This window comes from Astatotilapia calliptera, chromosome 7 (genome assembly GCF_964374335.1).
Source record: "Astatotilapia calliptera chromosome 7, fAstCal68.1, whole genome shotgun sequence".
NCBI lineage: Eukaryota > Metazoa > Chordata > Actinopteri > Cichliformes > Cichlidae > Astatotilapia > Astatotilapia calliptera.
This window is the reverse complement of record NC_137428.1, coordinates 40,332,715-40,346,203: the sequence shown is the minus strand read 5'-3', so window position 1 is coordinate 40,346,203 and position 13,489 is coordinate 40,332,715. Positions and strand designations below refer to the sequence as shown.

Genomic DNA, 13,489 nt, shown 5'->3' with positions numbered 1-13,489 from the left:
CTTAACCTCCGTGCTCTACCATGTGCCTAATAGCGCAACTGTGCTCTCTCACTACAAGGGCGCTCTCACTCACAGTCGGCAGCCTTTTCAACACTTTGCAGCAATTCCCCAACTCTCTGTGAATGATACTCCTTATCATTAAGCAATTGTCATTGATCAATGGTCTTTGATCAGTGGTTGTTGATCAATGATCAGGACAATTTGCATATTAACCTCCTAGGACCTGGCGTCCACATTTCTGGACATCACATTTTGGGATGTCTAGACCAAAATACTTAATTTTTCTCTACCAGGGCCGGATATCCACTTATGAGGAAATTATACTGCCACTGTTCAATCAAAATTTAAAACAAATGTCCTCATATGTGGATCTTATTTTTCTCAGAAACAAAAATTAGGGGAAAAAAATCTGGTAATTCTTTATTTTTACATTGATCAGGTCCCAATCAACCCAAAAAGCAAAGAAAAATGAAAAATGCATGCATGAAAGAGTTCGGGTCTTAGGAGGATAATGATCGTAAACTAACAGCCCATTGTTCATTTAATTGGCTAGTTTCAGTCATTGTGCAAATGTAATGTTTATAAGATTGGAGGAACCTGTAATCAGCTGAGACTAAAGAAGCCAATTGGATGAGTGTTGAAATGTTTCTCCCACTGAAAATGCTAAGTCCAGATGAACAGAGTGAACTTTTTGGGGTTAATGATGGTTATTACAAATTAGTTCTCTCTTCTAAGTCTGATGGTAATCTTTTTTTTCTCACAGTAACCTTGTTATATAAAGAGGAAAATATCAGTTCAAATGTATCAGATCTGTTTCTCTTCAGAGTCTGTCAGGTTGGGGGGAGCCAGTCGCTGTGTAGGAACAGTGGAGCTGAAACATCAAGGAGAATGGAGACCAGCAATTGACTATGACCTCAGGAAAGCAGCTGTTCTCTGTAAACATCTGGACTGTGGATCTGCTGTTTCTGCTGTAATCAGACCGAAGTCCTCACCTGCAGATGTGCTGGGGATCAGCTCTGACTGTTTTCAGTCTGGAACTACTCGAAGTGAGTGTGCAGCACCAAAAGCCTCCAACTACACCCTGGATCTCATTTGCTCAGGTAAGATCATGTGTGACATCATATATGACAGCCAGAATTTCAGGGTAATCCTCCCTCTTTAAGTTTTAAGTTCTCCGAAGAAATGACAGAAATCACCTGCTTCACCTTAAATAATCAACTGTCTTTACAGACTTGCTGGTTCAGCCCATCATCCAGGCATCCTCCATGGATGGGGTTTATGAGGCCCAGGAGCAGGGGCTTACAGTATCCAGGCACTCCAACTTCACCATCAGCTGCTCCATCCAGCCACAATACCCAGGAGGCTCCTTCCAGCTCACCTTCAACTCCACCAACACAGCGTACAGCTACACCCAGCCAGCTGTCAATCACTCTGCCCACTTCCTGTTTCCTGCTGCAGTGCCCGCCCACCAAGGAAACTACAGCTGTGTTTATCACATCTACGTTTTCTCTCATAATTTCACTGCTGAGAGCCACCTGCTGCCTGTCACTGTCTCAGGTAAGCTGAGAGATGATGAAATATCAGTCTGGAAAAAATATCAATCTAAACTTACTGAAAATTATCTGGAAACATCCTATGTGACTAAGATTATAGAAAGTGTATAAATGTCAATAGAAAACATTGTTGTATCACATGCATTAGTAATTAACTTAACACTCATTGGAAACAAGATCGCATATATAGTAGTTTGTTGTTGTTTTTTTTACACATGAAAATGACAGATTATGATTTTTGCACTCCTGTAACGGTTGTCTTTAAGTTTACTGGTTGTCCTGCTTCCCGTTCCACTAACTCTGTATATGCAGTCTGCGGACTTGTGTTTCTCATATGCATCTCACTGACCACTAAAAAACAAATTAAAAAAAGGCCAGAGTCAGGTTACTGAGATGTTTCAAGGCTGAAATAAAAATTTCTTACTAACCAAGCAGAGAGAGAGAGTTCAGTCCTCAGCTGAGCTTTATTCAAAATCCTAAACTATACTTCAGTACTACAGCTACAAGAAGTATTCAGAGAGGAGTGATGATTTACAGAAGTGCCATCAGCAGTCAAGTATTAAAATCTTTTCAAAAATCTTTTTACTTCTTTCCTTATGACACTCTGCTTTCTGCTCAGAGTTTGTCAGCTTGGTAGGAGGACCCAGTCGCTGTGCAGGAACGCTGGAATTGAAACATTTGGGTGTGTGGAGACCAATGGATAGCTCTGACTGGACCATAAAGGCAGCATCTGTTATCTGTGAACATCTGGATTGTGGCTCTGCTATTTCAGTAGAATGGCGAGAGGATTCCACAGAGAAATCTGTGTGGAAGATCCAAGACGGCTGCATTGAGTCTGGATCAGCTATAAAAGAATGCTTACAACTTAGGTTGTCTTCCTTCTCTCTGTATCTCACGTGCTCAGGTAAGCCTATCAATATGATCACATTACACTGATAGTAATGTGTCAGGTAGACGCATAAATCACCTAGACTGGCAGACAATCTTCATCAGCCTGGCAAAGCAGAGCTTCAGGAGTCCAGTGGAACAACCAGCAGCAGCTTCTTTGGTTGCCACTGTCACATCCCCGAGTGACTGACTGGCCACAAGTGTTAACAGCTCAGCTTAGCCAGGGTTCATTATTACCTTCACCCCGACACAGCCTTTGTTTTCCAGAGCACCTCCAAATACTCCTCATTTGAACTTGTCAATGTATTTGAATGCTAATGCTAGTTTCTAGACAAATGTTAAAAACCTCGGTGTGTGCCTTGAGGGTTCCTTTAGACTGTGTAGACAGGTGAGCGCATTAGTCGAATCTAGCTTTTTTCATCTGAGACCGCTAGCCAAGTAAAGCCATACCTGCCAGCTTGTGTCTTTGAACGTGTTAGTCATCTGTTAATTACTTGCAGACTAGACAACTTTAATCCTCTGTACTTTGGTTTAGACCAGGCTTCTATTTATCATCTGCAGTTGATCCAAAGTGCAGCTGCTCCTCCGCTGACTGGTACAAAATGAAAGGCGCATATAACCCCAGTGTTGGCTTCTCTACATTGGCTTCCTGTTTCTTACAGGGTCCAATTTAAAATATTACTCTTTGTTTTTAAATCAGTAAATGGCTGAGCCCTCTCTTACCTTTCTGAGTGTCTATTTATTTTTGCTCCAAAAAGAACCAGGAGGTACGGTTAAAATCCAATGCTATTCATTCCACAGTCTAAACTTAGATCTTGTGGTGATGGAGCCTTCTCTGTGGCAGGTCCCAGACTCTGGAATAGTCTGCCTCTAACTGTTAGATTTGTATAAATGCTGGAACATTTTACATCTGTATTGAAGACACATTTTTATGGTCTGGCTTTTAGCGCAGGTTGACTGAAACATGTTTTCTTTTAACAGTCCTAGTTATTGTTGTTTTAGTTTATTTTATTGTCCTATTGTATTATTCCTTCTGTTTTATATTTTATTGCATCATTGTTGTTCAATTTACTTATTTTAGTTACATTTCAGTTTGAAAAGCACTTTGTGCAGCATGGGGCGTTTGGAATGTGCTATGTAAATAAAGTTGACCATGACTTTTCCTGCATAGCCAGGTCTCCATTTAAGAGACCTTTAATGTTAATGAGACTTTTTACAAGGAAAAATAAACGATATATATTCTCATTATGCAGACACATTTGCACATACATTCCATCCCCATAATGTTCTCTCTATGGTTCCCATTGTGCATGTTTAAGGCTGAGAATTTTCACAACAGACGATATTATTCCAGACCTCAAAGGGAATATCCATAAACATAATAAAAATACAAATATTTATAAGTTACTCTGCATCAACTGTCTGTCTGGTCATCTGGCTGATCTGAATTGCCAAAAAAAACCAAAACAAATAGCCTTCTCAATGTAAGATATACAGTGGTATGCAAAAGTTTAGGCACCCTTGATAATTTTCATGATTTTTCTTCATAAATCATTGGTTGTTTGGATCAGCAATTTCATTTAAATATATCATGTAGCAGATGAACACAATGATATTTGAGAAGTGAAATTAAGTTTATAGGGTTTACAGAAAGTGTGCAATAGTTACTTAAACTAAATTAGGCAGGTGCGTAAATTTGGGTACCCTTGTCATTTTATTGACTTAAATATCTTTAGCACTAATTATTGGAAGACAAAATTTGTTTGGTAAGCTCACTAACCCTTGACCTACATACACAGGTGAATCCAATCATGAGAAAGGGTATTTAAGGTAGCCAATTGCAGGTTTTTCTCCTCTACATCTTCTCTGAAGAGTGACTACATGGGAGCCTCAAAACAACTCTCAAATGACCTAAAAACCAACATTCTTTAACATCATGGTTTAGGGGAAGGATACAAAAAGCTATCTCAGAGATTTCAGCAGTCAGTTTCCACTATAAGGAACATAGTGAGGAAACGGAAGACCACAGGTACAGTTCTGTTTAAGGCCCAAAGAGGCAGGTCAAGGAAAATCTTAGATAAGCAGAGGTGGAGGATGGTGAGAATAGTCACAGTCAACCTACAGACCAGCTCCAAAGACCTACAACATCATCTTGCTGCAGATGGAGTCACTGTGCATCGTTCTAATATTTAGCGCACTTTGCACAAGGAGATGCTGTATGGGAGAGTGATGCAGAAGAAGCCCTTTCTGCGCACATGTCACAAACTGTGTCTCTTGAGGTATTCTAAAGCACATTTGGACAAGCCAGCTTCATTTTGGAATAAGGTGCTGTGGAGTGATGAAACTAAAATTTAGTTATTTGGACATAACAAGAGGTGCTATGCATGGTGGAAACAACACAGCATCCCAAGAAAAAAATTTGGTGGTGCTTCCATCATGCTGTGGGGCTGTGTGGCCAGTGCAGGTACTGGGAATCTTGTTAAAGTTGAGGGTCGCATGGATTCCAGTCAATAACAGCAGATTCTTGAGAACAATGTTCAAGAATCAATCACAAAGTTGAAGATGCACCAGGGCTGCATATTTCAACAAGACAACGGCCCCCATATACTGCTCAAAATCCACTAAGGCATTCATGCAGTGAAACAAGTACAACGTTCTGGGATCTCAGTCCCCAGACCTGAATAGCATTGAAAATCTATGGCGTGACTTAAAGTAATAATAATAATAATGGATTGGATTTATATAGCACTTTTCAAGGCACCCAAAGTGCTTTACAATACCACTATTCATTCACATTGACACACTGGTGGAGGCAAGCTACGGTTGTAGCCACAGCTGCCCTGGGGCGGACTGACAGAAGTGAGGCTGCCATATCGCACCATCAGCCCCTCTGGCCAACACCAGCAGGCGGTAGGGTAAAGTGTCTTGCCCAAGGACACAACAACCAGGACAGAGAGCCCGGGAATCAAACCGGCGACCTTCTGGTTACAGATGCGCTTCCCAACCCCCTGGTTTTCCTTGCTCGGAAACCATCAAACCTGACTGAACTGGTTATGTTTTGTAAGGAAGAGTGGTCCAAAATACCTTCAATCAGAATCCAAACTCTCATTGGAAGCTGTAGGAAACATTTAGAGGCTGTAATTTTTTCAAAAGGAGGATCTACTAAATATTGATCTAATTTTTCTGTTGGGGTGCCAATACACCTGCCTAATTTCATTTAAGTAACTATGGCACACTTTCTGTAAATCCTATATTCATTTCACTTCTCAAATATCATTGTGTTCATCTGCTATAAGATATACTTAAATGAAATTGCTGATCCAAACAACCAATGGTTTATGAAGAAAAATCATGAAAATTATCAAGGGTGCCTAAACTGAATTCATATCACTATTTTTTTTTGTAAATAGTTTGTAAATAGATCATTGCAAATATTCAAGCATTGTACATATTGAGCGCTGCAGTAGGAGTGGTCAATAGTTAACTTTTTATTTACCATAAAAAGTTGATTAGTGACATTGATATCAGACTTGGCTAATGGTAGCAGAAGTGTTCATCTTAGTAGAGCTGGGCGATATATCGAGTTTTTAAAACATATCGATATATTTTTATACGAGATATAAGATGTGACAATATCCTTTATATCGATATAGTCTATGTTACGTTATAATTATAGTTGTGGAGCCGCAAGTTTGCCTCTCTTTCGTCCACTTTTGTCTCTACGCAACGTTACTCCGCCTCGCCTTCACTGAAGACAACTCCCCCTCCTCCCCCATCGCTTCACGTGCAGGCAGCGACAAGATGGACACGGCAAATCTCCGTTAACGAGTTACTGCGCATCGCCCCATGCGTGGGGCTGGACGGCGTCAACGTGTTAACGAGCTAACCGCGCTAACGAGCTAACCCTAAAATCCTTTCATTCTCTCAAAAGTTGATAGCGCGCCTTATGTATGAATTCTGGTTGTGCTTGATGGCCGCGAACCGATTTTATGTGGAACACGGCGCTCAGCAATCTGTCAAAAAATGTTTTAGTACGACTTTGGTAAACTACGAAGCTGCAGCACTTGATGGATTGTCGGCGCATTACGGCTACCGAGGAGCTTCGCGGAGTGATACGTACTGTGCATCAACGTAATATTACCATATTGTGTGTGTATAAGGACCATAAATGGCACCTGTAAGAGACGTGGTTATGAAGCGGATTTCAAACTCCAGGCTGTCAGTCACACAGTAAAACTTGGGAACAGAGCAGCTGTGAAATCTGTCTGTCTTTGTTATTACGCTCAGCATCTTTTAGTTTACATTTTGACTGCACAATTGTGAGCTCTTTGTTTAGCACAAAAACAACCTTGTTTTCTTTTATTTATGGAGCATTTTTATTTAATGAATGCTCATAATTTAATTTTGAGTAATTTTTCATGTACATCTGTGCTGTATGTTAATAAAAGTGCCTGTGTGACATCTGGGACACAGCTTTGACTAAGAACTCTCTTTTTGTTCTTACTTTATGGCTTAAAAAATATATCGAGATATATATCTTATATCGCCATCCAGCTAAAAAATATCGAGATATGAATTTTGGGTCATATCGCCCAGCCCTACATCTTAGCTGAGGTTATTCCCCCATAAGAAGTATCTTTTTAAGTGTTCTCCTTTTTCTATTGGTGCTTTCACACCATATAACTGTGAAAGTACCACCAGTCAAATCCAGGTTGATCTACTTCCATGCAGAGGTTGTCTGTTCCTTCTCTCTGTATCTCTGTGGCTACTCTGCCTTCCTCCCACAGTCACAAAACCTCCAAGTTAGTCTCAGAAAAAAATATTTTTCTTGTGTGTCTGCTGTCTCTGATCTCTCTGTTTGATCTTCTCTGATGTCTCCAGACTCTGTCAGGCTGCTGAATGGTTCCAGTCTGTGTTCAGGCAGATTGGAGGTGAAGTCTAACCAGAGCTGGTCCTCAGTGTGTGAAGCTGACTTTGACCAGCAGGATGCAGAGGTGGTCTGTAGGGAGCTCGGCTGTGGGCCTCCTTCGGTCCTCCAGGGGGCGCTCTATGGAGAAGTGGAGGCTCCAGTGTGGAGCAAAGAGTTGCAGTGTGGAGGCCATGAGTCTGCTCTCCTGGACTGTAGAAGCTCAGGCTCAGCTAGAAACAGCTGCTCACCTGGCAAAGCTGTTGGACTCACCTGCTCAGGTAGAAGAGGAGCTGCAGCTTTGATGTGGTCAAACTTGTTTATTCTTTTACTGATGACTCTCTACTTTCTGTTAGAGCCTCATGATCTCAGGTTGGTGGGAGGAGCCAGTCGTTGTGCAGGATCACTGGAGCTAAAACTGGGAGATTGGAGACCAGTGGAAGCTTCTGAGTGGATCCTGGGCAAAGCAGCTGTTATCTGTGAACATTTGCACTGTGGTTCCCTTGATTATGTGGAGGCTAGAAATGAGTCCTTGCTCAGATCTGTTTGGAGAGTCAAACCTGACTGCGTTCAATCTGGATGTGCTCTGAGGGAGTGTGTAACATCAGAATACTCTTTAATGATTATGAATTTCACCTGCTCAGGTAGGCTCACCACTGACATCATCCATGACAGTTATACCTGTCACATGCTTTCTGTCATGAATATAATGTTTGCTTAGTGGTCTTGATTGTAAAGATTGAGAAAGCTTCAGACCCTCCAGGACACACTTGCAGGAAGCATTATGCTCTGTGTTTGGTGCTCATTGTTTGAATGAAAGGTTGATGTAAGGTGACCTTGTAGAATCTGTGTGTTTACAGACCTGCTGGTTCAGCCAAACATCCATGCATCCTCCATGGATGGGGTCTTTGAGGCCCAGCAGCAGGGGCTTCAGGTGTCCAGCCGCTCCAACTTCACCATCAGCTGCTCTATCCAGCCACAGTACCCAGGAGGTTCCTTCCAGCTCACCTTCACCTCCTCCAACACGGCATACAGCTACACCCAGCCAGCTGTCAATCACTCTGCCCACTTCCTGTTTCCTGCTGCAGTGCCCGCCCACCAAGGAAACTACAGCTGTGTTTATCACATCTACGTTTTCTCTCATAACTTCTCCTCCGAGAGCCGCCAGCTGTCTGTTGCTGTTTCACGTAAGCTGAAGTTTTCTGATTTTTTTGGATGCATATAAACACATTTGACCAATCACGGCACTGAAGAGAGTGAAACAGTCAAAGTGTTCAACATGGCGGAACACTTGTTTGTTGTGTCACAGAATAGCTCACAATCAGGTCTTTGAAATCATCTCTTCCTTCTCATGTGTTGTCCCAAATCTGCTACCCCACTGAAATCCTGAAATATGGATGAAAGCTTCAACTGCTGGATCAGACCAGAAAATTCTCCCTGCTGCCGCTTTCTCCTGAGAATGGCATGCACCCAGGATCAGGACTAGCTCATCGTCGCTTGATGTTCTCTCCATTTTTTCCACACAGTGGGCTTTCTGAGGATACTTTTTTTTTTTGTAAAAACTTAACGTGCTCAGTGTGTGTGTAGGTTATATGGAAAGTTCACATACGGGAAAAATTATAGCATCTCATTTTTGTGTATGAGCCTTATAATTAGAGCAAAGATCATGTTTCATCACCTGGATAAGTCTGGTTCTGAGTGCGGTCAACTGCGAGAAAGATACAAGCATCATCTCATCTATCATGCACCCCTCAGCCATTTTCAGGTGTACTTCCTACACCTAGCTAAGACTCAGATACTTCATTCAGGACCCAGAACCAGGGTTAATCTGCTAATAGCTCACTTTGTTACTATGATACATAGGGCCATCCTGGCGTGCATGAAGACCCACACCTGATGTTGCGTTCCAGAGTTTTCATTTGTCAAAACCGCAGTGGTCTCAGGACTGATGTTTAGGTTCACTTAATCCCTACAAACCAAAAAGTGCTTCACGGTGAAAATGGATAATGAGCCGAAGCAAACTGAAAAAGTAGCCCAAGAGTTTCTAAAGGAAAAAAGATGGGTGATTCTTTAACAACCAAAACAGCCACCTAATGTCAGCACAACAGAGGAACTTTTCAGAATAACCCACAAGCAGAGCATCTCAGGGAGGGGATCCAGGATTTAGTGAGTGATGTTCATAGGTCCTCAACTTCAGGCAGCCAGTGACTGCAAAGGATTATTATGAGTATAAAAAAACAATCCGTATATTTGACCAATTCGTGAGCATTCTGAAAATATGGATTAAAGTGTTTGTAATTGAATACTTGGTTAATACTTTAGTTTACTGTTTAGCTAAACTTGATGATTTCATTTAAACATCCCCTGTGATGGTGTACTGAAACAAAACTGTCCAAATACTTTTTCTATACCACAGTACAGTGTCTCAAATTATATTTGTAATATTTCAATGAAGATATATTTGCACTTTCAACAAATAATTAGAGATGTATCACTATTTTTAGTCTGATTAACATATTTCATTTCACATATTCTTATATTACTATTCTTATATCTGAACAGCTGTAAAAATGACTGTTTCTTCTCAGAGATCAATCAAATATTTTATTCAGGTTCAGTGTAATAATTTAAACTACTGAACTCATTAAACTTTGTTCCATCCAACAGCTCCAGCAGCTCCAACAGTTCATACCATCACAGGAGTCATCCTGCTGCTGATTCTCCTGATTGTGATTACTGCCCTTTATTTCTGCTGGAAGGTACTGAAACATCTTTGTTGCTGAGAATGAACTGACAAGAGGATCAATGCAGTCAGTCTGATCTGTGATGTCTCTGCAGGCCAGCAGGGAGCAGACGCTGAGCAGAAAGGACACTGACGTGGTTTACTACAACTACAGTGATCACGGAGAAGGAGGATCAGCTGAAGATGAAAGTCGCCAGGGAGGAGAGGAGGACCTCAAAGAAGCTCATCTCAAATCCAATTGAATTTCTGAAAAATGACTATCATAATAGTTAACACAACAGTTTTCTATTGAATATAAACTTGTGTACTCACTTCACTGATGTATTGCTTCATTTAAAACTAGAGGGGAAAGCACAATGTCATCCAACAAACCAGGGGCGATTCTAGGATTAGAGCTTTGGAGGTGCTGAGCACCCAGAGAGCTGCCCAGCCAGGCAAGATAAATCATAAGATTCTTAAATTCATCAAGTCTCTCTGTGCCTGGGTCCTCGTCTCAAAACATGACATCACTGTTTTATACATTTTAACACAATTTAATCCCCATATTTGTGAAAGAAAAGCAAAACACTTTTTTGAAAAGTCTGTAACAAAACCATCAAATCTGATCAAGGTTATTTAAATGCTGCAACTGAAGAATGGATCGGAATAAAAAAAAAAATACATATCCTAACCTTCATTACTGGGGGAAAATAATGAGTGATGCTCATAGTGAGTAAAAAGTAAACTGAGTGCATTGTTTGGACAGAGATTTACTTTTAATGTGTATGTATAATATAATACAGATACATAAAAAACACTCCCAAAACAGAATAAATTATTACAAATAAATCTTTACTGCAGACACTAATTTTACTAATTTAATAATACTAATTTTGTGTTGTAAGATTTATGGGTTTCATTCTTTCATAGTGGTACTTAGGAGAGCTTGACACTGTGAGAAGTTTGAGAAAAACTGATAAGTGTATGTGTGCTTTTGGAAAACATTTAAAGCTGCTGTACAGAATCTTTGAAACAAGCTTAAAACATTTTTAGAATATAAACAGAGCATCTGCTTCTCTTTACAGCTCCTCACTCCACCAGGACTCTGTTTGGCACTTTCTGATAGTGTGCAAATGTGATGTATGTACTGCGGCAGTCATACAGACAACTGGACGGTCCAAAAGTTGGCCTACCTATTACTGGCTGAGGTTTTATTAGAGTTGTGGCTGAACTACATAAAAATATATCATTAATTTTAATCTCCCCAATCAATGATAATGTTATATTGGAATGTTTTTAAAGAGGGTCAAAAATGTTTCAACCCAGTTTGTTTTGCAGATTCTGTACAGCAGCTTTAATATAGGGAGAACACAACTTCCAGATTGTTTGAGTAAAATCTGGTTTTTTCTCTTTTTGCCTGTCACTTTTCCTGTCTGTTTTCTTACCTGGTTCTTCCTGACCTTGTACTTTCTCCTCACGTTCCCCTCTTTCCTCGCTCTAATTGTATTCAATTAGATGAAAAATTACATTAATATGAAAAGAATACTATTAAGATCACTAACAAAAAGTCCTCTCTCAGTGTATTTTCAACCAAAAGGCAAATAACCAAACCACATGAACATCTATTAAAAGATATAAACATTGAAACACTGATCCAACATTATTCTTGATTGACGGATCATTTGATTTTACACTTTTACCTGAATGTGGCTTCTTTTTAAAAAAAATAAAACCTCCTTATATCCATTATGAACCTGGCTGTCTCTCTGTACACAAACACACGCGCACACACACACACAACAGCAGTTATAAGGTTAATGGGCATTCAGTCAGTTAGCTAGTTAGTATCCATTTCAAACAGGACAGTGGTAACAACAGCAGGCTACAGACAATTTTAAGTTTTAGATTTTAAATAGGTTGTATAACTTTTAAGGCGTCTGGGAAGGGATCTCAAAACTGGATTATAGATGGCAGAGAGTTGGTGTCGTAAACCCCCGCCTCTGTTCAAAGATGGTCGCTCACAGTGGACATAGATGGCTTCTTTCACTCCTCTTTCAAACCATCTGTCCTCTCTGTCCAAAATGTGAACGTTAGCATCCTCGAAAGAGTGTCCTTTATCCTTAAGATGCAGATGGACTGCTGAGTCTTGTCCTGTGGAGGTGGCTCTTCTGTGTTGTGCCATGCGCTTGTGAAGTGGCTGTTTGGTCTCTCCAATGTAGAGGTCTGAGCATTCCTCGCTGCACTGTACAGCATACACCACATTGTTAAGTTTGTGTTTTGGCGTTTTGTCTTTCGGGTGAACCAGTTTCTGTCTGAGCGTGTTGCTGGGTCTGAAATACACTGGAATGTCATGCTTGGAGAAACCGAAAAGTTTTCAACACTGCTGGTTACCTGGTGTAATGTTTTTCAGTAAAAAGAAACATGGTCTGACTCCTACCAACTATATAAAGAGTAACTGAAGGTTAAATGCAGCTAATATGTCCTGTTTTAAGCCAGGCACTTACACCTCTGCTCCGCTGCGTCTCAGCCACCATCGCTCTGGCAGCAACGGCGCTAGAGCCAGAGCAAGGGAGAGCTGGAACAAACCATTTTTTTGGGGGGGGGGGGGGGGTATCTATACTTTTGTTCTTAAAATGTTACGTCTCAACCAAGTACTGTATGCTTTTTATGTTTTTAGTAGTGTGTCACACAAACAGCAAATATTGTCCAAAAAAGTAAGAAATCTTTGGGGGTGCTTTGATTCATTTTGGGGGTGCTGAAGCACATTTATTTCTTACACTTTAAGCCAGGGGTGGGCAATCTCAGTCCACGCAGGCCGGTGTCCCTGCAGGCTTTAGATGTGTCCTCAAACCAACACAGCTGATTTAAATGGCTAAATTAGCTCCTCAACATGTCCTGAAGTTCTCCAGAGGCCTGGTAACGAACTAATCATGTGATTCAGGTGTGTTGACCCAAGGTGAGATCTAAAACCTGCAGGGACACCGGCCCTCGTAGACTGAGATTGCCCACCCCTGCTTTAAGCCCACAGAGTCGTGCTGACAGATTTTTTTTTTTGTCCTTTATCACAGCAACTTTTTCTTTATCATTTAGAAGAACAGTTAAATATGGAACTTCTGCAAACTGTATGTGGCCCGCCATGTAAAATGAGTTTGACACCCCATCTAAGCCTTTGTCCAACAGAGTCCTTCCTCTGGACACAGATCCATTCGCATGGTGGAAAAACTTCAAGCATAAGAAGATTGAAGCTACGCTAGCAGAACAAGACCATTTGTTCCAGGTACATCTGCACCAAGTGAGAGGATGACATTGATACTACAAGTACATCTTATCTCTCAACAGAGAGTGTGGACAGACTGATGTTTTTGCAGAGGCAGGTTGTTTTAAAGCGGTGCAGCGTGTGTTATTTTGGTTTATGCAGCA

At 40.9% G+C, this 13,489-nt stretch overlaps 1 protein-coding gene across 1 annotated transcript in view; it reads left to right on the top strand.

The window, feature by feature from the left end:
• Positions 1-11,816, top strand: part of LOC113026171 (scavenger receptor cysteine-rich type 1 protein M130-like) — a 58,041-nt gene extending 46,225 nt beyond the window's left edge. Inside the window, exons 8-15 of the mRNA XM_026174647.2 lie at positions 825-1,100; positions 1,231-1,557; positions 2,173-2,457; positions 7,323-7,628; positions 7,704-7,991; positions 8,208-8,534; positions 10,015-10,106; positions 10,186-11,816. Coding sequence (XP_026030432.2) covers positions 825-1,100; positions 1,231-1,557; positions 2,173-2,457; positions 7,323-7,628; positions 7,704-7,991; positions 8,208-8,534; positions 10,015-10,106; positions 10,186-10,332 — 2,048 coding nt within the window. The 3' untranslated portion in view covers positions 10,333-11,816. The remainder of the gene's footprint in view (positions 1-824; positions 1,101-1,230; positions 1,558-2,172; positions 2,458-7,322; positions 7,629-7,703; positions 7,992-8,207; positions 8,535-10,014; positions 10,107-10,185) is intronic.
• Positions 11,817-13,489: the final 1,673 nt, after the last annotated feature.